This window comes from Rhamphochromis sp. 'chilingali' (genome assembly GCF_963969265.1).
Source record: "Rhamphochromis sp. 'chilingali' genome assembly, chromosome: 7".
NCBI classification, from domain to species: Eukaryota; Metazoa; Chordata; class Actinopteri; order Cichliformes; family Cichlidae; genus Rhamphochromis; species Rhamphochromis sp. 'chilingali'.
Genome location: NC_137934.1, coordinates 35,094,686 through 35,120,184, shown reverse-complemented (window position 1 = coordinate 35,120,184; position 25,499 = coordinate 35,094,686). Strand labels below are relative to the sequence as shown.

Genomic DNA, 25,499 nt, shown 5'->3' with positions numbered 1-25,499 from the left:
TCTCACATTGTTTCATGGTCCAGTCCAGCAGTACTGACCGCTGCATGCCGAGAAGACCACACAGTACTTTCTGTTTTGGAGATCCAGCCATCTATCATTCGCAGATTTGCTCTTGTAAACACACTGCACTATGGGTGATCGTATTCCCAGTAACAAGCGGTAATAATGAAATATAACTCTCACTGCATCAACCGGCTGTCTTGTGCGACTCTTGCAACTCTTTGAGACAGATTTAGTTTGCGCTTGTAAAGTCACGCACAAATATCGCATTCGACAATTTCAGACTGTGAGACAGGATTTAAGTTCATGTTCTCCCAGCGTTTCAAAAAGTTCAAATACACAGTAGTAAGTATTTTCAAGCCACAGTAAAAAATAAGGCTCTATCATCATGTTATTGAATACGCATCCAGAATACTCTTTACCCTTTTACTGTGGCTTTGACTTTTAGTGTGGCAAGCAATAGATGTCAAGCTTTGTGTTGTGAAATTTAAAAAAATATCTCCCTTTAGATCTAACATCAATTTTTTAACCTTGTCAAAAGAGGAGCTCACAGTTTCAAGTGCCCCACCTTCAGTGAGAAAGGTATGAGATTGTTTGTAATGTGTCAGGACTGGGGGGTTCAAAGCACCACAGATCCTTCTACCAATCTCCAAAGGGGCTTGTATGAAAACATTAGTTTTGTTTATGGGCGTGCTGGCTTTGTCCTTCACGTGGCCTCTATGGGTGATAAAGTGAGAGTTACACGATCCACCTTAGGCAGAAATAGGAAATGTTGCTGCGAGCACCAGCTGTTGCTTAGGTCGGCTCGGGCAGCGAGAGGCCTCGGCCTTCCCAGGCACTGCCAAATAAAGAGACTACTGTGCTGTGTAAGACAGTTTGCCCTCCTCCACCCTCCAACCCCCCCCCCCCCTCACCACATTTACTTTTCAAAGGTGTTAAAGTGCGCATGTGTGGAGGATTGCATACATAGTTTTACCCATAAAGGGGATGAGGGTTGCCATCTGAAGAACATTATTTGCACAGCGTTGCAGCATTGTGGTTAATGTAGGATCAACATTTGTCAGCTGCCAGACAGAGGCTCCGGAGGAGAGACGGGGTAGGGGTTTGGGGGGGTGGTGGTGGTCTAACATGTCAAAGGATTCGCTCCTACCGTTCCAGACACTCTCCCACAAATGAATGACGGCTTCCAAGACATCTCAGCCACACAACTGACAGCGCAGATTCCACATTCATCTCCTGCCTTATCTCCGTGGGATCATACGCACAAGAGGTGAAGAGCAATTCCATTAGCTGTCAACAGCCGAGATGCCTCGCTAACAAAAACCTGGGGAGTATGGGAGAGGAAAACATGATTGTAACCCCTCTGGCACTCAGTGATATTGCACACAATGTAACAGTCGCTGTCAAAACTGAATGTTCACAAAGAAGAGAGTTTACCAGGTGGTGTGTTTTGCATTCCCAATGCTATCGGTTAACAAACCAAGATGTACACATGGCCGTGGTTCTGTCAGTTTTTACATTACATCCAAAATTAGAGTTGAAGGGGGATTAGTGTATGCTGGGACATAGCTGATTTCCTAAAAATGTAGGAGCAATCTCTCATCTTGTCATAAAACTGAAAGGAGAAGTGATTAAATCTGAAATCAAACATTTACAGACGGGTAAAAGTTTACAATTAGATGCCAATTTTTCAGTAATCTGAGCTGTAACTGAGGCTATACCACTGGTGTGAAGATCTGAAGGAGCAAACACAAAAATAACCTCAAGAAAACCATAACTGGAAGTCACTAATTGATGGTAACTCACCATCCCCTGAGCATTATACTCATCTATGATGATGAAAAGGACCGCTTGCTCGGCCTTTATACATTTCACAGAAGCATGGAAGTGTATTTTTGCTTTTTGCTTCCTGAGATAAAATGGCAATGGCACTTACTAAATCAGGAATCGCATCGGATAAAATTGCATACTCTGCAATCCAAGGTGTCGATCGAAGACCACCGGCTTCGGTTGGGCCAAAACAGTCTAATATACAACTCTCCCTCTTTGATTGCAAGCATGTGTTCAATCAGAAAGCATAAAACTCCTGGTGGGTAGGTGGCATCTGTCCATGAGCTGACTGATGTGCCACAGCTTGGGAGCCGCTGGGCCAGCAGCCCGCGACCTGCGACACAGCCCCCATCGCTTTTATGACATCTTAAGGAATCTTCTTTTTAATACAGCCCATTACTGCCGACATACAAATCTTTCCCCTCCCCCTACCCCCCACCCGGTGTGGCCCCATCTACGGTCTGATCAATTTTTACACTGCTGAGCTGCACCCTTTCCCCCTCATTTTGTCATCTCAAAATTCATATTATATAGGACTTCCTTATGGGGAAAAGTGCAATAAAAATACGTCACCACACCGAAGATGTGCACAAGTCAGTACCTGACTGTTACTGAAAATCTTGGGAGAAAATAAAATTTGTTTCTGCAGTAAGCAGAACTGTTTAAATGTTATTTATTTTTATGTGGCTAAGAAAATATATTGTGAAGTGCAGCATTGATTTAGAACATAACCGTGTCTCGATACGGGTTGGAGGGGCTGAATTTATGAATCCTTTGCACAACTCCTTTAATTGAATTTTCCAAATCTCTCACCACACACAAATAATCAATACCTACTGCAGAGGGAAACTTGCCTCAGAATTATTAGGGCCTTTCTTTTTCAATTTTGTAGTCATCAGCACATACAGGCGCTGCGGGTATTTGTAATGCCGCGACTGGGCCCAGAGGATTTATGCCCGCCTCAAGCCTGATTGCTTACCGAATGTGACTTCTTTAGAATGCTTACTGAAACTTTTGTTAACCTTAAAGGACAGTCGTAAGCGCTTCTTAGTGCTGTACTTTTTGTGTGAGGAACAAAGTAGTTTATCACTGCAGTCAGGCAGGAAATGACAAAAGGGCCAAAAGAAAGAAACAAGTAGCCAAAGGAAGGGAAGAAACAAAGGTTTAAATATAGGTGGTGGAGGTGCTACGGGCTTGAGCTGGGAACAAGGTAAGTGTGCATGGGTGCAGAGTCTAACCATGAAGAAAGGGCTGGTTTTAATGTGTTTGCTATGCCATGCAATACTCTGACATGCAGACATTATACAAAGCTACTAACAGGCAGTTGTAAAAGTAGGAATTTGTAACTTTTAAGAAATAGATAAGAAAAGTCCATGCATATCTTTACTACCTTTACTAAGTCAGACCTCACTGTGTTCCTGACCTTACCAAGATAGCTGCAGGCTTTCTGACTTTCCTTTGCTTGTGTTTTGCGTACCATTATCCCATAACTCTTATAGCTACAGTGCCTATACTTTAGCAAAATTAGCAAAGTTTAGCTTAAAACAGTCAATTTTTTCCAACAACAAGTGTTGCAACAAATGCAGCAAGACGACATCTTTTCTCTCTAATAATATAGTAGATTTCTCCAGTTTTCTGAAATTGTGAAACACTGAAACAACAAACTCTTAACTGGCAAAGGAAAAAAAGTGCGCTTTCAAAAAGGCAAAGACAAGAACCAAAGTAAAACCTCCACCAAGGCAGCTCACTCTCTGGACTGTATTAACTGAATAGTATATAGTCATTTTGTTTCCTTTGTCCCTGTTTACTTTTATTACACAAACATTCTGTAAAAGCAGATAATGAATAATAAGTAATGATTTGTAAATAATTCACCATGAGTATCTTAAGCTTTTATATATAACATTATACTGACTAGGCAGCTCGTTCTCTTTCTCTTGACGGCACTTTCTTTAAAGATAAAATGCAGTTTTGGGTCGACTTGAAAGAAAATCAGATATGAAATGTAAATGTCAGAGGTCAAATGTGATCACGTGTGGCGAAAGTTTTAAAGACAAATAAGATTTTATTAAAGTTTGACCTGATTTCACCTCAAAGAAGAGGTCAGAGGTCCAAAGTAAAGTGATATTTAGACTCCCCATGTATCATTCCCTATATGCCTATATGTTTTCAATACAAACAACAGCAGTTAAAATAGAGTTTTGAATTGCTCTTATAATTCAATAGATTAATCTATTGAATTATAAGGCTTCTTGCCCATTTTTGAATAATAAATCATTGAGCTTACCTTGAAGACTTCAATGAATTTAAGCCAAAATTAATGGATTGCTAACATGACCCCAATCTACACCCCTGCAAAGTTTAATCAGATTTCATGCAAAACTTTTTGAGCTTTCATCTTTACAGACAGAAAAAATCTCCAATCTCTGTTGTCTAATAACTTGAGTGAAGCACGTACAATGAATGAACTAATGATCGTTCACTTAAGTCAAATTATTTTCCAGTGATGATAGTGCAGTCCAATTTAAAATCTGTATCTGGATACAATAGGTACTGAGTCTGTTAGTGGAAAACAGTCTATTTCAACTGTCCCTGAACCAGTATTTACTCCACATGCCGACTACGCGCTAATAAATACTTACATAATAATGCACAACAGGGCAAATAAAAATGTATAGGCTAGATAACCCTACATAATAATCCTACATCTGCTAAGCACTCAGCCTTTTACAGTGTGTGTGGGACACTTTGCACCTTTGTATTCAGCACAGGAGCCAATAGGATGTAAATGTCATATCAGTGTATCTGAACAAACATTTTACACCAGAGCTGAATCATGCTCGAAATACTGTCAGCATCATCTGTCTGGATTTCATGCTCCCAGCAGATGTAGACGAAGCTTTTTAGTATCTTTGAATAACAGTTTGTTTGCTTAAAAATGTGTGTCTCAGTGCACATAGAGGGCCAATTCTCTCCCACAGCTATCTGCCTTGACATTGTGAAGTCTGTTGTTGTAAGGAGGTTTATGCAAAGCTGATAAATTTCACGGCACCACCATGTGACAAAAAATGTGACATTCCTGAGGTGTGGATCCACAATGTATCATGTATGTTCAGCTTGCTCACCGGAACTAATTAAAATAATTTCTAACAACCTTATCGGAAAACAAGCTCGCTTCCTGACAATGCCTGCTATTCATTTTCCACAAATGCTCATTGTGCGATTGAATCACAAGAATTGCTCTTATGCAGGCACAATATGTGCCTAAAATAATCAAGTTAATTCTTTCCCTCGGAAAGCTGCTTATTGACTCGTTTGTGTAACCATAACAAAATGTTGTTTTTCTCCAAAGGTCACAGAGCACACAATTGTCTAAGCATCTTAAACAAGGATCAATTGATGCTGTTAATGTTGAACAGCAAAGAAGATCCAGGGGGAGAAAATCAAATAGTGAAGTACATAGTATGGGCATGACCTTGGGAATCAAACAGCCTTGTGACTATGTTTGCTTTCCTTATCATTGCAAAGTCAACCAAACAATTGGAGCAAAAATGTTTTCTTTGAGTCATTTAAAGACCAAAAGATACAATCAAAACAATCTGAATGGAGTCATTTGGCCAAAGCGGTCACTAGAAAATATAACAGTAAAGTACTTCAGTTATAATTTGATCAGTTGTTCTGACAAAGTATGTAACCTGCACAGAGCTTTTTGGGTCAGGAAGAACCAAGAAAGTAATAAATATACAAGTTGTCAAACAGTTCAAACTAAATGTTGCCTTTAAGAAAATAAGTGTTGCTTTCTATATTTATCTTTGAACATGTGACAGATTTAATCTCCAGTAAATCTTGTGATATTATTTAACCTTTGGCCTTGATTACCACGTGGCCATAAAGCCTTTTTTGATAATTAGCGTTACAAAACTCCAGTGATATACAGTAATTGATGGCTTAAAAGCCTAATTGCACACGAATGCTAAGCAGTAAAAAGCTTTTTGATCTAATACAGAGTGTTCCATTTAATTATTGTTGCACTACGTAAATGGGAATAAAATGTCATGAGTATGACTTCAAACACGGGACGTAAAATCTTTACTCTTATTTTATGCAGCTTCTGGCTCAAATATATTATAGATATAAACCAAGTATTTCAAGCTATTTCACATTAAGTTGGGTCAGTGACTTTCTGAAAACAAAACTCTTTGTGTCCTTACTCGACTTTCTATATTTCTCTTCAGTAAAGCCTTCAAATGAGCATTGTTCATTGCTGCCCTCTGCTGACTAATTAAAACACAGAAAACAAACAAACAACACAAACACAGATAGCAGATAAAGGAGGAAAAGCCCCCACTGGAAGTGAATGAGCAAAGAAATACCGCGCGGCCCACGCAAGCGGCGATTCTGAAAGGAAAAGCTATGTCAGGAGTGAAATTCAGTATGTAATAAAAAGCATCATCTCTCAATCTGAAGATATGATGGAAGCTGAGCCATTTCCGCCTGTTCTAAAGATTTAGGACCAAAGAAAAAGTCTCTCTCTCACGAATATTTCCTCCAGCTCTTTGCTGCTTCTGATGAATGCGTCCACTGATTTTTCTGGTTTAGACTGCATGGAGTGCTGCAAAAGAGAGAGAGACAACAAAGTCTTTATATCAATCCTCCTACTGTGTATACATCTATCATACAGTATACTGACTAGGCTAGGATTATTCAGCACTATGGTACACTGCAACAGAACAATAGATAGCACTTATAGAAAACTTGCGAAAATTATATTTTTTTCAATTTGTTGATTGTCTGTGAGCTAAAAAATTGTCTGTAACTGTAAACAGTTGATCATCTTAAAATCCTGCTGTAAATCAGCCGTTGATTTAATCTTTATTTGGCTATTTAAATTCACTTTATTGTGATTTACTGTACTGTTTTATTGGCTTAGAAGTGTAACTGGCTTTATCTGGCAATGTGGGTTTGATTTCCCCAAATGATATTACATTTGCTTGGAAATTTATAATAAGTTAAGTAACCGGTGAACCCCCCCAACCCCATGTGACATAATCAAGTGAGTGTTATGAATGTACTGTAAACTGAGCTCGTGTAACACATTAGTGACAGCAATATAAAATTAAAAACTAATGCTTGTCTTGATGGATGGGCCCAATACCAAATGTCTGCCTTGGCAAAGGAAATGGCCCTTGTGTTAAGTGACTCTTATACAACTATTTTTAGTGCTATGTAAATCACCGATAATTTGGCCAGTGATGGATCTCCCTCATTCTGTGCCTCCTGTCATTAAATTCTGATATGTCATTATGACCATCAGGCAACTGTGACAACTGAAATATAGCAACTCATAAAACCGAGTTCTCTGTAGCTTTGTACAGACTTTAGTACTTAATGTGAAAGCAGTGAAAAAAAATCATAATTTGCAGCCTACAATTTTTATTGACTGATTAATAAAAAAAAATCTTAAAAAATATGGCAAAAGCTGTGAATTAGGTAGTCACTTTTCCAACTTTTTCAAACATAAACGAACTCTACGCTTGCTGTACAAGTAACCCCCACATACTTAATAACACAATCTCGATTGCACTGACATGCGCAATATAGTCCAGTAAATGCTGCCCACATAGAGATTACTAAATGATTGTTTATGCAGAACAAAGTCACAAATATACAGATACATTGGGGCAAAAAAGTATTTAGTCAGCCACCGATTGTGCAAGTTCCCCCACTTAAAATGATGACAGAGGTAAGTAATTTGCACCAGAGGTACACTTCAACTGTGAGAGACAGAATGTGAAAAAAAAATATCCATGAATCCACATGGTAGGATTTGTAAAGAATTTATTCGTAAATCAGGGTGGAAAACAAGTATTTGGTCAATAACAAAAATACAACTCAATACTTTGTAACATAACCTTTGTTGGCAATAACAGAGGTCAAACATTTACTATAGGTCTTTACCAGGTTTGCACACACAGCAGCTGGTATTTTGGCCCATTCCATCATGCAGATCTTCTCGAGAGCAGTGATGTTTTGGGGCTGTTGCCGAGCAACACGGACTTTCAACTCCCGCCACAGATTTTTTATGGGGTTGAGGTCTGGAGACTGGCTAGGCCACTCCAGGACTTTCAAATGCTTCTTACGGAGCCACTCCTTTGTTGCCCGGGCGGTGTGTTTTGGATCATTGTCATGTTGGAAGACCCAGCCTCGTTTCATCTTCAAAGTTCTCACTGATGGAAGGAGGTTTTGGCTCAAAATCTCACGATACATGGCCCCATTCATTCTGTCCTTAACACGGATCAGTCGTCCTGTCCCCTTGGCAGAAAAACAGCCCCATAGCATGATGTTTCCACCCCCATGCTTCACAGTAGGTATGGTGTTCTTGGGATGCAACTCAGTATTCTTCTTCCTCCAAACACGACGAGTTGAGTTTATACCAAAAAGTTCTACTTTGGTTTCATCTGACCACATGACATTCTCCCAATCCTCTGCTGTATCATCCATGTGCTCTCTGGCAAACTTCAGACGGGCCTGGACATGCACTGGCTTCAGCAGCGGAACACGTCTGGCACTGCGGGATTTGATTCCCTGCCGTTGTAGTGTGTTACTGATGGTGACCTTTGTTACTTTGGTCCCAGCTCTCTGCAGGTCATTCACCAGGTCCCCCCGTGTGGTTCTGGGATCTTTGCTCACCGTTCTCATGATCATTTTGACCCCACGGGATGAGATCTTGCGTGGAGCCCCAGATCGAGGGAGATTATCAGTGGTCTTGTATGTCTTCCATTTTCTGATGATTGCTCCCACAGTTGATTTTTTTCACACCAAGCTGCTTGCCTATTGTAGATTCACTCTTCCCAGTCTGGTGCAGGTCTACAATACTTTTCCTGGTGTCCTTTGAAAGCTCTTTGGTCTTGGCCATGGCGGAGTTTGGAGTCTGACTGTTTGAGGCTGTGGACAGGTGTCTTTTATACAGATGATGAGTTCAAACAGGTGCCATTCATACAGGTAACGAGTGGGGGACAGAAAAGCTTCTTACAGAAGACGTTACAGGTCTGTGAGAGCCAGAGATTTTCCTTGTTTGAGGTGACCAAATACTTATTTTCCACCCTAATTTACGAATAAATTCTTTACAAATCCTACCATGTGAATTCATGGATTTTTTTTTTCACATTCTGTCTCTCACAGTTGAAGTGTAGCTCTGGTGCAAATTACTGACCTCTGTCATCATTTTAAGTGGGGGAACTTGCACAATCGGTGGCTGACTAAATACCTTTTTGCCCCACTGTATATCTTGTACGTGCAGGCAGTGATTCCAATCATTCTACACCCAGATTATACACTCCTCAGTCCAAAACAGACCTTCTAAGATGGCTCTGTCTATGTATTAAAAAAGGAGACCTATATTGGTGCTATCTTTGATACAATCGGAGGAACCCCTACATTTGTCTGGACAGAATTAACAAAATGTGGGCTAATGGGCTGATGGGAATTTTGCGCGCATACTTCATGCTTAAAGTGTCTCTGCAGAGACACCTGTGAGTATTGTTGGTGTCTCTGCAGAGCAATGCGTGGACCATTGTCAACACATCGGCTTAAGAACTTGCAGTCCCAGTCAAGGATGGCAGGTTTTGTACAATGAAAGAAGCTGAAATCTATTTCTCTCTTTCTCAGGAAAGAATTGTTCATTATAATTTGGTCCATAAGTTAAAAAAAAAAAAACTGTATTAATCAATATGTGATTGAAGTGTAGACTTTCAGCTTTAATTTAGGGGGTTTAACAAAACTTTTGCAGAAACTGTTTACAGACATTTTTATACATAGTTCACAATTGTTAGAAGCTCAATCATGACTGGACAAAGTAACATAATTTAAAAAATAAAGATTGTTTTGACTGCCTGACATCTGGAACCCATGAACTTCACCAAATGCTGTTTCCTGCTTTGATATTCTCTCCTTGCCTTTACTGGAGCAAACGTCAGTTACTTCTTGTTTGTGGGTCTCTCTGAATTCAGTCTTGTATTTAATAACTGAAAAGCACACTCTGTTGGGTTGAGATCAGGTGACAGTCTTGGCCGCTTTTGGAATAACCCATTTCTTTGCCTTGAGAGCTCTTGTGTTGCTCATGCTTTGGGTCATTATCCATTTTCACTGTGACGCGCTGTCTGATCAGTTTCGCAGCATTTAGCAGAATCTGAACAGAGCGTACAGTCCTGTATACTTCATCCTGTTATCAGCAGTCACACCAGAGGTAAACATACTGATGATGTTCTGTCATTCAATGATGTGGTATGCATCAGATCATGAACTCTCTTTTCTACTCTTTGTATCTCCATTCACAAAGGTGTCTTTTGCCTCCTTGATAGTATTTATGAGTTGGTTAAATGTTGTGAAGTTGATTTTCTTAACCATGGAAATAATTCTGTCATCATCCACTTAAGTTGTCTACTGTGCTCTTTCAGGCTTTATGGTGTTGTGTCATAGTTTGTCATAACATTCATTCCTTTCAAGAATGCAGCAGATTGTGGATTTGGCCACTCCTGAAGTTTTTCCTTTTTCTCTAATAGGTTTATTTTGTTTTTGCAGTTTAATGATGGGCTTCCTCGTTGGCATCTCTTTGAGCATCATATTTAAATTGAATGTGAAAAGCTATCTGTATTTGAAATCAGCTTGATTATAGCGTTCCATGTTTCCCCTGCCTCCTAGCATCTTGCACCCTGCTGTTATGTGCTGGATTGTCTCAGGGGCATCTTTACACAGTCTGCACCTGGGGTCTTTCCTGGAGTGGTAGACCCCTGTCTCTATGGATCTTGCATTTAAAGCTTGTTTCTATCCTGTCTTTCAGTCCAGCCACTAGTAGGATGGCAGGATTTGTGCATGTCAACAACCTCCTCTATCTGCCAGAGGTACATACCGTGCAGGGGCCTGTCCTTCCATTTTGGCTCCTCTTTCTTGGGTTTTTGCTGCCTGAAGTATTCACCCAGCCAATAGAGCAACTTTTCAATTGTACATTCTAAATTGTCAGGTTATGAAAATGAATGCAGAGACACCCACTGAAAAGCAGCAAATGAAGAACCCTCTCTGGTAATGTCTAAACTTCAGGCACTCACTGAGAGGAAAGGATTTTCATTTAAGTATTGAAAGAATACTTATATTTAAAATTATGATTGTTTGTCAACTTATTTGACCTCTGAGAATGGGGGACTGTAGCTGTGAATACATTATCAGCAGACCTTTAAGAACTTCTATATATGTGAAAAGGTCTTGTGAAAAATGTGAATGTAAATTACAAGTATATTTAAAACCTCTAAACTATCTTTGTTTTTGTTTTTTAAACTTGTTGCAACTTAAGTTAACTATAATGCAGCAAAAAACTATTGGTGTAGTTCATGTAGGGCTGCATTGCCCACACTTACTTAAACAGGTGATATTACTTTAATGAGTGTTCACAGCCTGAATTGTTGTTATGTACATATTCTTTGATGTTAACATAGATGATATGGAAAAAATCATAAATGAACGACCTAAAGTAATAAAGAGCTACCAAATTTTCACGGAAGAATACTTTATCCTTTTTTTTTTTTGTCTTTTTAAGTTTAAAGCCTTCAGGAACAGCTTACTATGCGATCGCATTTGTAGTTTTTATGTTTTGCTATATACGAACTTCCTAAAATACATTTTCCTAAAAACAAAGACTCAAACAACGTTTTAAATGCGATGTTTTTTTTATCATACATATTGTTTTTAATCACCTCGGCAGGGCAAGCACCGCTTCACGTCCGTTTTAAAAGCAACCGGAACGTTTAACTTGTGTTTCTTCCGTGTCCGTTTTCATGCGTACCGTTGGATTTTTTTTGTTTACATAGCAACAGCCTAGATGTACCAGTATGATGTGTGACGATAAGTGTCATTGTTTCATTCTAATCTTATTCAATACACTGCATTTAGCTGGTTAAACATGACGGTCACAGCTTGATAATGAGGTAAAAGCTGCCATATCCGGCTACCGTTTTTTTCTAAGCTGGCGAGACTTAGCTAAGGGTAAGCAGGTCGATCTGTTCTTCGGAAGATGTCTTTTCAGGAGTCACCCCGTCCTTCTGAAGAGGATGAGGCTTTCTACATGCAGTGCAGAGCCGCGTACCTGGCTGTGTTCAGATCTAGTTTGACAAATATCACTTCGAAACAGCACTTATGCCGTGGTAAGCGAAGACAACTCACTGATTGTTAGCTAGCAACAAATAAACCTTTGTAAGCAGTTCATTGTGATTGTGATGTGTAGTAAGTAACAAGTTTTTATCGCTGAGTTTCACTATAATGGGCCACTTTTCTCTGTGTTCTATACTTATACTATGAAAAGAAATGATTGAAAGTAGAAAATGGGAATTTCCCCCAAACTCTGAGACCAGGGTGACCAGATCCCAACAACCTAAATGTGGGGCAAACATTAACAATGACGGGAGGTTTTTCATCGCTAATTTAAAGATAAAAATCCAGGATTGGTGTTTGCCATGTAAAGGCCAATTGTGTTTGCAGTTCTCTTAAGTAAAAGTTAAAATTTGCTCTTATAGCCTCATTCAACAGTCTTTATACACACTCTAATATTTTATTAGGGAAGCATCTATAAGCCTCCTTAAACTGGCACACTTATTTCTTCTGTCGCGGGGGGTGGGGGGGCTGAAGCCTATCCGAGTTGTCTTAGGGCAAGAGGCAGGGTACTGCATGTCTGTGGACTGTGGGAGGAAGTCTTAGTAACCGGAGAGATCCCATGTAAACAACAGGAGATCATGCAAATGCCACACAGAAAGACTCTGGCCTAATGGTGGAATTGAATTCAGGTGCTATCCACTGTGCCACCGTGCTGCCCAGTTTTTAGCAATAATTACCAATTATGACACACATATTCTCTGTGACTTCACACCATATTTCTCCCTCTGTTCAAACTGAAAATTCAACCAAAGCTGTGATTTTTTTTTAAAATGTTTTTATTTTTGGTGAATTGAAACTTGTAACTCTTTGATGAGTATGGCATTATACTGGCTAACCTTCTGACTATAAAAAAAAAACAAAAAAAAACCCTCCATTCATGTGCATTTGGTAAAATCCAGTATGGAGAAAAGTGCATGTCCTGTAGAACCAGTTAAAATATGGGACAGGGGGTCAGGGAACAGAAATGCTGTGGCATTTCCACTTAAAGAAGGACATCTGCTCATCCTATTTGGAAGGATGGCCAAATTTGAAAATAAACTTCACCTTAAGTGTTGAATTTAATTATAATTTCTATTGAAGTTGAGTCGGCATCAAATTTTTTGAGGTAAAAGGTTGCATATCTCACTGTAAAATACTGTCGGTTCTATTCATCTGAATGATTTCCTTGTCCTGATTACCATCAGGACAATGTGGATACAGGGGGTTTCATTTATTTATTTATTTATTTGTGTAAACATTTGTTTCCTATTCCTCCATTCAGTTCTTCAACAAGCTGGTAGAAATCCATCCAGTGCCACTCTTAATAAATACTGGACTGCTACAACATCTAAGCTGAACTTTGATGACTTTTGTGAGATTCTCAAGCATGAGGAGAAAACTGAGGAGAGTGAGCTGATGAGAGTTTTTAAAAAGATGGATGTGAACGGTGACGGCTACATCACACACAGTGAACTGGAGAAGGCCTTAATCACTGTGAGTAGCCTAACACTTTGGATTAGATTTTCATCAAGTGGTTATACTTTAGTTATAAAGTGAATATGGTATGGTATATGGTTATATAAGTTTGTTATAGATGTCATTTTTGAGTTAACTGGCCACTTCATTAGGTACAACTCCCAAAAGGTTGATTCTGTTCATCTGGAATTAGCGTTTTCAGTGGGAGAAATGTTTCGTCACTCATCCAAGTGACTTCTAGAGACTGAACAGAATCAACCTTTTGGGATTTACTTACCTGGATGGTTGAGGATGCATCAAGACATTAGGTACAACTGTTCAGCTACTCGTTACCTCAAATATCTTACTAGCAAATCACATGGCAAACGAACTGAAGCATATTTTCTTGCTCTTCTAGAGAGGAGAGAAAATGACAAAAGAGGAGGTGAATGCTATCTTCTCACTGGCTGACATCAACAAGGATGGCAAACTGCACTACGCAGAAGTAAGTGTAGACATATGAAATGACTTTTGCTGATTTTTATGTAATTATACTTTATAAACAGCTTATCTTAAAAGCCCTTGTCCCTGTTTCCTGTATCACAGATTGTACACACATACTGTACAGTGCAGTCGTGCAGCCTTAAAGAAACATTGAAGTTATCAGGTTTATACTGAATTTTCAGTCTTCCGTCATTATTCTTATTGCTTGCTTATACTGGACTTTTGTTATGGATACACTATATCTTAATATGCCATTTACTCAGAACATTAATGAGTAACACGAAATTCTAATTCTTCCTCATATTTGTTCCACATTCATGTTTATTTAATACGTCTTCTACTCATTCTTAACATTGCCTAACACCAGACTGTAAACATTCATCCCGCTGCTTGTTGCTTCAAAGTATCGCTCATGCATCATCCTCTTACTCTTGCTTTCCTGCTGCTGTCAGTTCTGCAGATTGTTTGCGTCTACAGTAGAGCAGTGTCAAACAGCTGCTTTGGAGAGACTTGAGGCTGATGCCAAGCTGAAGAGACTGAACTTTGGCAGTCAATCATACAGCCCACCAAAGAGCTCCGTGTCATCAGCATCATCAGCAACTCAGCGGGCGGACTCGGACACGACGCCAAAGAAAGGTGCAGGATTCGACCTTCTAGCGAGAGCTAAAAGAAAAAAGGGATATCAAAATTTTGGTTAAAAAAACAACATCAACTATACAACAGTTTTGTGCAAAATTTTCATATATTTGGATGCACACCCATACACACAGATTTCCCATTTGCTCGGTTACTGATCGATTTTTCACTCACTCCATGACAAATCACCTCATTAAGACAGTCCATACATCATAATAGCCACACAATTAAGGTGGCCTGTTTGGAGGGAGGAGACTGTAAAGTGTTTTGATTTGAGTAATCATTTCTGCCATTAAGAGATTGACATTGGCTCTGTCAACTCTGAGGAAAACTCCAGGCGTTCAATCACTTTTGAAATCCCACGTGATTATTTTTCTTTTCTTTTCTTTTCTTTTTTTCGAAGTTGGTAATTTCCAACTTGCTAAACTACTATTTCTTACAAACATGAGAAATGTGTGCTTCTCCAGCCACTTTTTTTTTTATTAAGTGGATGTTAAACGCTCACTTTTTCACTTTAGAAGCACTGTGTCGAAAAGAACCGAGGTCCAGGATGAGCGAGCCAAGGACAGGCTCACAGTGGGAAGATAGATGGGGTTGATTTAAGTGGTCAGTCCATGTTCATGTTATTGATTTGGAGGATTCCACCACTTCTCACTGGGGAGATGATGAGGGATTAGAGAGGAGGCCCAGTCCACCACTGCTGCAAAAACAAATGAGCTTCCAGATAGTAGTCGGGATTATCACATTATTGCGCCTCTCCCATGTATTGATTTATACGCGTTACATTTTAACAAGGCTCTGACACAAGATGCTACGTGATCGCACATGTTGAATGGGTTATTCTTCCAGCTCGAAAACAATTTGGACTGCTCATTTGGTCTTAGATTTGTCAGTAGAAACCAGAACTGCCCCAAGATATACATTTTAATCATATCAGACATGGGTAATTTTGACATATTTTTTTTCTCTTTACCAAGAACTGCTGAGAGATGATTATCTGTTCATTCTGCTGAAGAAAAAACTACCCCAACATTCAATGTGCGCTCACATGGAAGCTTTTGTTGGGGGGGTTACGTTTTAATGCATCTGTAGACCGCCTAGAATAGTCCCAGCAAAATAGATCTGTGACAAACACAATGACAGTGGGTCTGTTTATTTCTTTGCTACGGTAATTTGCTCATAAGTCCGTCTCGTTCCTTCGCATCTCCATTTCCCAGACTTCGAAACAATCAGACCACTCATTAGCAAATTGACATTTTCAAGCTTCAATTAGTCTTCAAGGAAAAAAAAAAAGTTGCGAGATGTGTGTGTGTGTGTGTGTGTGTGTGTGTGTGTGTGTGTGTGTGTGTGTGTGTGTGTGTGTGTGTGTGTGTGTGTGTGTGAGTCCATGAGAATTTTTACGTGTCTGGCCTGTGTGTGTGTTGCAGACAACCGCTCATCCTCCCGGCCTTCTTCAGCTCGCAGCAGACGTTCGTCTCTGTCAAGCTCAATCACGATGACATCCAGCAGCACTAAAGCCAACAAATTCCCAGAGCCTTCAGGTTTACAGGTAACCCCCTTCAGTCGTTTTGACTTCATAGCTACATCTAATGAATAACTTCATTATTGGTTAACCTGTCAGTTTTTCCCAGAGCCTCTCAGTCTATTACACTGGCTTGTACACTTGGAACCAGAGAAGAGTGTACATTTGTGTTTAATTTAACGAAATGAAATAATTAAGTGATAATGAAAGTCATCATCAATCAGTTTGTGCTTTAAATAAGAGTCCATCCATTGATATCACTGTTTTAAAACCACATTTTACCAGCATTTGATTAGAGAAAACTTAATTTAATGAGAAAATGAACAATATCTGTAGATGATTTGGAGTTTATGCATTGCTGTTAAGTTTGAATCACAGACCAAACTGGAAATATTAAGTACGTGGGGCCCTTGTGCGAGGGACCCCATTATAAGAAGCTCTACAGCGTTGCCTGGTGTCATGCAGTATTTTTGATGGGCAAATTTAGCCCAGGGCAGACAGATATACACTGTATTGATCTCACACTCTTTGTTTTCACTCTTTCTGGCTTAACCTCAGCTGGTTTGCTTTACAGCAAAAGGGGCGGTGGGGGTGGGGAGTAAATATATAAATAAAACTAACAACCCCCTGCTCCATCTCTCAGGTGCGAGCGCGGTGTTGAGATTGGAAAGGGCCAGACAACCTCGAGGTAAAAGAATGGTTGTCCAGAGATTACCTCTGAGGGGAAGTTCTGCTCGCCATATTGGCTTTTATATTGCCACAGGCTGATGACTGGGAGGTGGTGGGTGGAGGGTAGGATGTGTTTTTGTAACTGTGTGAATGTGTGTGTGGATGTGTGTGTGGGATGCAAATATGTCTTCATGAATAGAAACCCAGCCAGTAAGGATTATTCTTACTTATTCTGAGTGTTTGTGTTTATGTACAGGTTACAAGTGTAACAAAATGAGAAGGCTGCGGTTTAAATGCTCGTGTGTGTATGTGTGTGTGGTTGTGTTTGTGGCTGGTTCGGTGTCCTGTGACCCTGTGTGAAACAGTAAATCAGACCTGTGGCCGGAGCAGGTGACAGCGCCTGTATTAGTCTGCAGGCTGACCCTCTCTCTATGGGGGCATTAATTCTGATGTCTTTAAGCAGTGGATGGGAGCCTGTGGCATTTCCCCTCATTTAATATTGTCTGGACAAACCTCTGAAGTGTTATGGTTTGATCTTTTATGCCTCTCAGCCCAAGATAAATACTTTGAGAAAATAGCTTTTCTCTAAAGGAGTGACATGCTCCGTCTTTATGGTACTTTCTTTGTTTAACTTGGTGATTTATTTGTCCACTAAAAGGATATATAGCCTATTCCAGACGCGGTTGGCCCTCAATGCCCTCTTACCGTGTGTCCACACCAACTGTGTTTTCATTTAATGTGTCTCCAATGAGTGGAATGAAAACTTCCTCGCGCTGATGTTCCTGTTCAATTTCAAATTATGACCTCATTTCGGTTGTGCTGCCAGAAATAAGAACAACAGGATTTCAAAAGGAGAGAAATATTAGGATTCATAAATTTTGCCAAAGTAGCCTCTTGATAGTTTTGAATGACCGCTGGCCCAAGATTGAAAAGTCTGTATTTATCAAAGTTAAATGGACTCCAATTTGCCATATCAAGTCCTAGAGGAAGATTTAGTTGAGGCTGCGGCAGAAAGGCAGTGGGACTCTGCTGCCCTCCTCTGGATCAGCGCGTGTATAACGTGTGTTTTCATGCTGCCGAGCTGACATTAGCTGGGTAATAATGGATATGCCCCCATGAAGATTGGAGTGGTAATTATCTCAATGGCACTTTCTGTTAATCAAGCGAGCTGCTTAACTGTTATGACTGACTGCTTTATTCACTTTGTCCCTATCACGAGATCAGTCCTCCTGTTAAACAGGAGCTGCACATTAGTTTTGGTTTCTGCTGAATGAATGTGTTTTGTTGTCAACCAGGAAAACTGTGTCCAGATTGTGTTGAGATCTAAGATGGGGTCACACGTAGTAAAACTTAATAGCATACAAGTAACTAAGGAAAACTGTACACATAGTATTTATGCAACTGTAACAACTGTTATTCCTCACTGTTTCCTCAATATTATATTAATGTCTGAGTCAGAACAGGAATATTTTCCATTTTTCTAGGGTTGGAATCACAGTTTTATGAAAGGCTGCTTCTTTTTGGAAGACGACGGGAGTATCAGCGCTCTGCAGTACCAGCTCCACATCCCCCACACGACAACCGTCTACCTAACCATCCAACCACTCGGCCTCAGCCACAGACCTGGTTGGTACTTAAACTGCAGATACAGAGGAAATGTATCTTTTTAGAGAAAATATTGTCTCATTTTGAATTTGATCTCAAAAAGCTGGAGCAGGCATCTGTTTACCGCTGTGTAGCATCACCTCTTCTTTTAACAACAGTCTGTAAACATGCGGGAACTGAGCAGAGCAGCTGCTGGACTTTTAGGAGAGGATGTCGTTCCATCTTCTCTGATTTAGGATTCTAGCTGTGCAACAGTCCTGAGTCTTTTTGTAGAAATATTTTTTTCTTTCATGATGCCCCAAATGTTTTCACTTGGTGAAAAGTCTGGACTGCAGACAGGCCAGTTCCGCACCCGGGTTCTTCTACTGTGAAGCCGTGCTGTTGTAATAGAAGCAGTTTGTGGATTACCATTTTGTTGCTGGAATATGCGATGCTTTCTCTGAAAAAGATGTCAGGATGGGCGCATGCGTTGCTCTAAAATCTGCTTTTCAGCATCGATGGTGTCAGTTTAGCCTGTGTTTGTAGATGGCATAGTGAACTATGTTCGCAGTGATTTCTGAAAGGGTTCCTGATTTCCACACCAGTGCCACTTGAGGGCCTGAAGTTCACAGACATCGAATGCTGATCTTAATCTCTAATTCTCTTAACCTTTTGATGATATTATGAAAGACAGATTATGAGATATTCAAAACCATTTCAACTTTATGTTGAGGAACATTATCCTGAAATTCATCCACTATTTGTAGACGTGAACTTCTGCCCAGCTTTTCTTCTGAGAAACTCTAAGATGCTCTTTTATACCCAGTCATATTACTGGCCTGTTGTCAGTTAACATAATTAGTTGTTCCTCCAACTTAGGACTGGTTACTTCTCTAGCCTTTTGTTCCTCTGTCACAACGTTTTTGAGACATGCTGCTGCTGTCAAATTCAAAATGAGCTGATATTTTTCTTAAAATGGTCCATTTTGTCACTTTAAACATTTCTACAGTGAATGAAATATAGGTTTATGGGATTTACTAATCATTGAATTCTGTTTTCATTTAGAATTTGCATAGTGTCCCGTCTCTTTTCTTTTGAGTTGGGGTTGTGTATATTACTATAAGAAAGGGACAGGGCCATATTTAATCTCTCACTGGAATACCCCGATGGTACTTTGGAGTAATGCAGGGGATAACGACATAATATCATGTTTTGTAGTTCATCTGAGGTTGTATTTACCTCATTTTTTAGACCTGCTGGTGAGGTTATTTTTATTATCCCGATATATAAAAACTGAAAGAGGTTGTACTTTATTTTTCAGACGACTTTAACTGGGTGAAGAAACATTTCAAAGGGGGTGTACATTATTGAACAGTGTTTGAGAACCACTGTTTGAGCTGAGTGGTTTTAGATGTTCCCTGTGATGCTGTAACATAAAGTATTGTAGAATAGAAATCACAAAGAAGATTTACTTTCCTTTTGCTGTTTAAAAATCTGTTACATCGTGTAGCATCAGGTCAGACTGAATTTCAGCTCAGTGGAAGATCATTTATTAGGAAGGCGCACATCAGTTTATTTGTTTTGGCTCAATCAGTAGACTGACTGGATTAATGTGGGCTGCAAAAAGTCTTCGAGGAATGTAAAATCTCATCGGTCCATTTCATTTTGTACAATCAGAAAAAAACGTTGAAAATCTTGGGTAAGTTGATCTTCTTTGAACCCTCCCTTATTGCTTGTAGGGTAAAAATCTGTGCTGAATTAAATAGTCTGTAGAGCTAAAATGTTAAAGTCCTGTGTAAAATCTTTATGCATTCATGTGGTTTTGCTCTAATTTTCAGACAAGTCCTCAGCATGGATGACAGTGGACACAGCACTTTTTGTCATGTCAGCTGGTGAAACTAAAGAAGACACAAATTTAGTGTGTTTCACTGAGTCAAAAGACAAAGAAGTAAGTTTGGCTGTCTTAACAGGTTCGTATTATTAAATCAGTCCCATTGGGACTTGATTGATATAAAAGCCAGACCCAGATCCACTGATATCATAAAAGCTGGAATCATTTGGGAAGCTGAAATGTGATGATATTGTATGCCAGGATATTTTTGGTGTTGTCTGTTTACTGTGCAACCTCTTTTTTTCTATCTCTGTAGAAGTATATTTGGAAAGGGGAACTGAATGCTGGGACATACCACCTGCTTCCCTTCACCAGTGGCTGCAGGTTAAAGAAAAGGAGCAGAAAGAGCCCTTCTGGTAAACCCGTGGAGTTGTTCTACAGGACTGACACAGAAGAACTAGACCTGACCAGGGAGTTCAGGTGAGGCTGTCTCAGTTTTACAGTGTTTGACTGGTGAGAATTTCAGTGTTTACTAATCTATAAAATGTTTATAAAGCTCAGTGGATCCACACTGGGATAAAAGTGTGCCGTGCTTTGCTACCTCTGTTCTTCTCACAGGACCTGAAGGAGTGAGGACATCTGAAAAAGTTGAAGTTGGCTGCCTGCAGGTCTGCTGATATTTCTGTGTTGCTCTGTTTCTGCCACAGGGAGGTGCTGTCTGACATTTTTGAGATTATAGACCTTGATGGCAATGGTTTGCTCAGCCTGGAGGAGTACAATTTCTTTGAGCTCAGGACCAGCGGAGAGAAGTGTGACAAGGATGCCTGGGCCGTCTGCAAAGGTAAAAATTATGAAATTAATATGAAATTAATTGGAGGAGAAGGCGCTATTACAGTATTATATTGATATTACGGTGATATTAAAGCTGTCTTCTACCTCCTTGTGGTAACAGAAAACTTTGATATGAGAAAGAACCAGCTGACACGACAGGGATTCATGGAGCTGAACCTGATGGAGGCCACTGAGAAAGATGGAGACCCTGCAGACATGTGGGTCACGCTGGAAGCTATGGGTTACAACCGTATGCTGGAGCTGGTAGAGGTAGGTTTGCATATATGGTTTTAGTCAGAATACATAAACATACATCCTTGGCATACATGCAATAGCCTGATATCAGGCACACATCATGACTACTTACTACATAAACCCTCCCTCCCGCTCCACCAGGCCTGTCCATTCCAGATAGACGTATACTGTGAAAGCACTCAGCCATCCATCCAGCCCCTCAGCATGGATTCAGGGCCCAAGCTTCTGAACCAGGCGCTCCAGAAGTCCATCACAGCTAGAACAGGGGCCAAAGCACTGAGGGGACACGACAATGTGTTCATCTACACCTACAAAGGGGAGCACAGGATTTCCTCCCTCATTACCAACAAGGTAGAGTACAAAATTTGTGTAGGAGGAATTATAAGAATGTCACAGATAATCCCTTAAATAAAAATGGTGTTCGTTTAGAGCATCAACGTGATTGATACTTGTATTTGCCAAACATCTGCAGTGGATAGCACTACCCAAACCTTACTGTCTTAATACAGTCAACTGCTATAGAGACGCACTATTCATTTGTAATTGTTATGCAGCAGCAGTGTCCTTTCTCATAGCAACGAGAGCGACTCTAAAAGAATGATCCAGTGAAGCAAAGCAGCTACTTTATAAGAGTGCACCTGATTATCATGAGAATGTTTAGCTTTATTCTGTGTAATAATCAGTTGCACACTGACTGCTTTGATTGCAGACAAACCAGAGCGTGACTGTGCATGTGAACAACGAGCAGAGCAGGAACTGCTGCAGTAGCAGAGGCATGACAGTGTTTGCTGTAGAAGTGCCAGCCAGGACTAAAATGGTAAGTAGGCATGGTAACAATGCTGCTTTGCTAATATTATAATGAATTTATAATCATTATTATTTTATTAGAAGAAAAAAGACACTTTAACATTTAAGTTATTCACTCCATGTAAAAAGCATGATGCAGGATATTGATGATTTCCTGTAGGTGTGCCAACATGTTCTACCCATCAATGAAAAACAGGACTGGATCTACAGCTGTGTGGAGACCATACTACCCGGAATGTAAAGTCCAGCCTGAATGGACAGCTCTTTATATTCTGGCTAAAATGTATTCGTCAAGGTTTTAAATGTGGGCACTAAAGAGCGATTTGTTCTATATCTGGCATTATATCATGAATGTGAATTATCATAAGTTGTTCTAGCTCTGCTTTAATGATTATGTGTATTTTTTTACTGTGAGAAATGGCTGAGTGCCTAATCATTTCAGCTGCCTGACTTGTTGCCTGGCCTGTAATATTGAATTTGTAGGTAGTCGATGAGTTTTGTGTAACATCTGGTTATAATGGAGACGGTTAACAATTTTCCTGCTGTTTTAAGTTGTTTTCTTTTTCCTTCTGTTGTTTTATTATTATTGTTATTATCTTTATTATTTCTCTCTGTTGAATTTGTCTTTGTTACTTTGTTATTACTGTGATACATGGAATCAAGGATTGAAGATTAAGGGTTTAATTTCTAACATTTAGAAAATCATGTCATTATTATCATGTCACAATAGAGTGTTATGTCATTATTAGGGACACAACACTTTCTTATGTTCATTTTTTTTTTATCACTCTTGTCATGTAACGGTGGATTTTACTTATGTTAATATTGCTGAATGTCATTACCATCTTGTTTCGACAGAACAGATAAGAAAATTAAAGGAAAAGAACAAAAGTCCTTCTGTTCACATAAATGTGTTTGAAAATTAGTAATACTAATTATTTGAAAAAAATCTCTTACAGCAATATTGAAAATTCCTGTCAAGGATTCATTAAATTTGACATTAGAGAATTATCAGCAAGTTTTCCATAAACACAGGAATGTCATTCTGGCTCCAACATTGTCTCCTGGAATTAGAGACACTTGTAAGTACATGTTTAGCTGATTGTGGCCATCACTGAAGTCATTAATTTTGTTACATAGTCTTGCAGTTCAAGAATATTTATAAAGAATCAGAATGATTTTAGGCACAGATAACAGTTGTGAAAAGCAGATTTTCAATTCCAATTGTGAAGAAGACAAAAACTGATCCTAGTTCACACTGAACTGCAGCAGTTTAAATGCTGTGGATGTTTGTTGAATGTAACCAAGAATTGTGCCTTAACTTTCATTCAAGCTTTGCAGACTATACAACCGTGCAGCTATTCATCCATACTCTTTACAGGGTATGGAGGGGTTGGGGATTTGGGGGTTGGCAATGAAATGCATTCCTTTGCATTGCACTCGGGTCTAAGCTTTATTTGCCCTTGGCCTTTCTAGTCGAGTACAGTGTTGACCTTCTATTTATATCTCTCAGGCCATTATTTGACCTTTGACTTTCTCTACTGAAACAGTAGAGCCAGCTCACTAAATGTCACATGACATGTGAGATGCATTTAATGTTTCAGGCCCCTGTCTGCTCTTCTTTTCCCAACATAGGGGTTTGGTGTCATTCAGCTGCTTGCAGTTGGACAGTGGCTTTGCCAAACGACTTCTCCGTTATGTGTGTTTTACAAGAGATTTAGTTTCTTTTTTTGCGTGTTGCTAGTTACAATAATGGAAATCCTTCACTTGCATGCAATCTGTGTGATTTGTGGGTTGCAAACTCTTTAGCAATTGTTTTTGTAACAGTCTGATTAACATCATTAATTCTTTTTCCTCACATACTTTTGTTCATCCCTTGATACACTTCTGGAAACATTTCTTATGAAGAACAGATCCCTGTTCTTTAAAACCAGGAACCCACTCACACATTGATATTTACTGCTAATCCCAGAAGTTCATATTTCTTGTAATACTGGTTTGTTTTTCTCAATGAAATTAATTGGGTTCAAATTTGTGTTCTAATGTTATAGTCGGAAACTTTTTTTCCCTGCAACTGTTAATATGCATTTTATAAATGTATATCGTAGTGTACAAAAGTGTTACCGCTCTTTTTTTTATATATAGCATTAGTCAATGCTGTTCATGTCCGTTAACACGGACGTGAACAGTTTACGTATAAGAAGGTACCTAACTCAAGAGATGACCCAATGTTGTGTTTGCACATAACAGACAACACAGCAAAAAACTAGCAGCTTGTTGGAAAAATCCAATTTGTTCCATTTTTGTTTTGTTGAGTCTATGAAAAATCCCAATAATAAAACAGTTTGACAGGCTTTAAATAGTATGTATGCACCAACAATATAATTCTGAAATAGCTAATTGTTGAAAACTTGGAATATCTCAGCATGGTGTGCAATGTCCTTAAAGGAAATTGGGCAAGTGGAGGACAAAAGAAGATATGTCAGTCCTGAAAAAACAGACTACAGCAGATGAACAGTATCTGAAAGTCATATTTTTAAGAAACGGGGGGAAAAAATCCAGACACAGCACCAGAGAAATGATTAACCTTCAGTTGATCCATCTACTGTTCACTGAAGCCTCATCATGGGGCAGGGATAGCTCAGTAGGTAGAGTGGTTGCCCCATGATCGGAAGGTCGGGGGTTCGATTCCCCTTAACAGCTACCCTGAGGTACCCCTGAGCAAGGTACCGTCCCTACACACTGCTCCCCGGGCGCCCAACTGAGTGAATGGGTTAAATGCAGAGAGCAATTTCCCCACGGGGCTCAATAAAGTACAATAATAATCAGAATTGGTCTCAGTAACCAATGGAAATGGGGAGAAAAGGCTGAGGTATGCCAAATTACACAAGAAAAGGACTGAAAATCAGTGGCAACAGGTATGACTGAGCAATTAATCCAAGTCTGAGATTTGTAGTTCAAATCATCATCAGTATTTACAGAAAAGATCAGGAGAGAGGTGCAACAGTGAGCCCACAGCCATATGCAAAACATATGGAGCCTCTGTTTTTGTAGTCTGATCCCAAACACAATTCAGTGAAAGCATACCTAGATAGAAGAAGACACAATGGAATACTATCAGTCATGGATTGGCCTCCACATAGACTGGACCTCAACATTATTGTAGCAGTGCTGTATTTATGTTTACGTTTGCACATGTTTCTATAAATTGTTGCACCTATTTTCCATTTCTCAGCACAATATGAAGAATTTGCACAGTACTTCTGTACTTAAGGACAACCTTCTGTTTTGACAGATCTGATGGTAAACTTTGTTCTACTTACAGTGGGGCAAAAAAGTATTTAGTCAGCCACCGATTGTGCAAGTTCCCCCACCTAAAATGATGTCAGAGGTCAG

General features: G+C 39.6%; 1 protein-coding gene across 1 annotated transcript; it reads left to right on the top strand.

The window, feature by feature from the left end:
• The first annotated feature begins 11,669 nt into the window (after positions 1-11,669).
• efcab7 (EF-hand calcium binding domain 7) lies at positions 11,670-24,192 on the top strand. The gene is made up of 13 exons (XM_080886515.1): positions 11,670-12,023; positions 13,292-13,503; positions 13,883-13,969; positions 14,421-14,604; positions 16,032-16,153; positions 18,280-18,421; positions 20,218-20,327; positions 20,527-20,690; positions 20,918-21,051; positions 21,163-21,311; positions 21,438-21,647; positions 22,006-22,113; positions 22,264-24,192. Exons 1-13 carry the CDS (start codon positions 11,894-11,896, stop codon positions 22,342-22,344), a joined length of 1,833 nt encoding a protein of 610 aa, XP_080742641.1. The 5' UTR covers positions 11,670-11,893; the 3' UTR covers positions 22,345-24,192.
• The last annotated feature ends 1,307 nt before the right edge of the window (positions 24,193-25,499 follow it).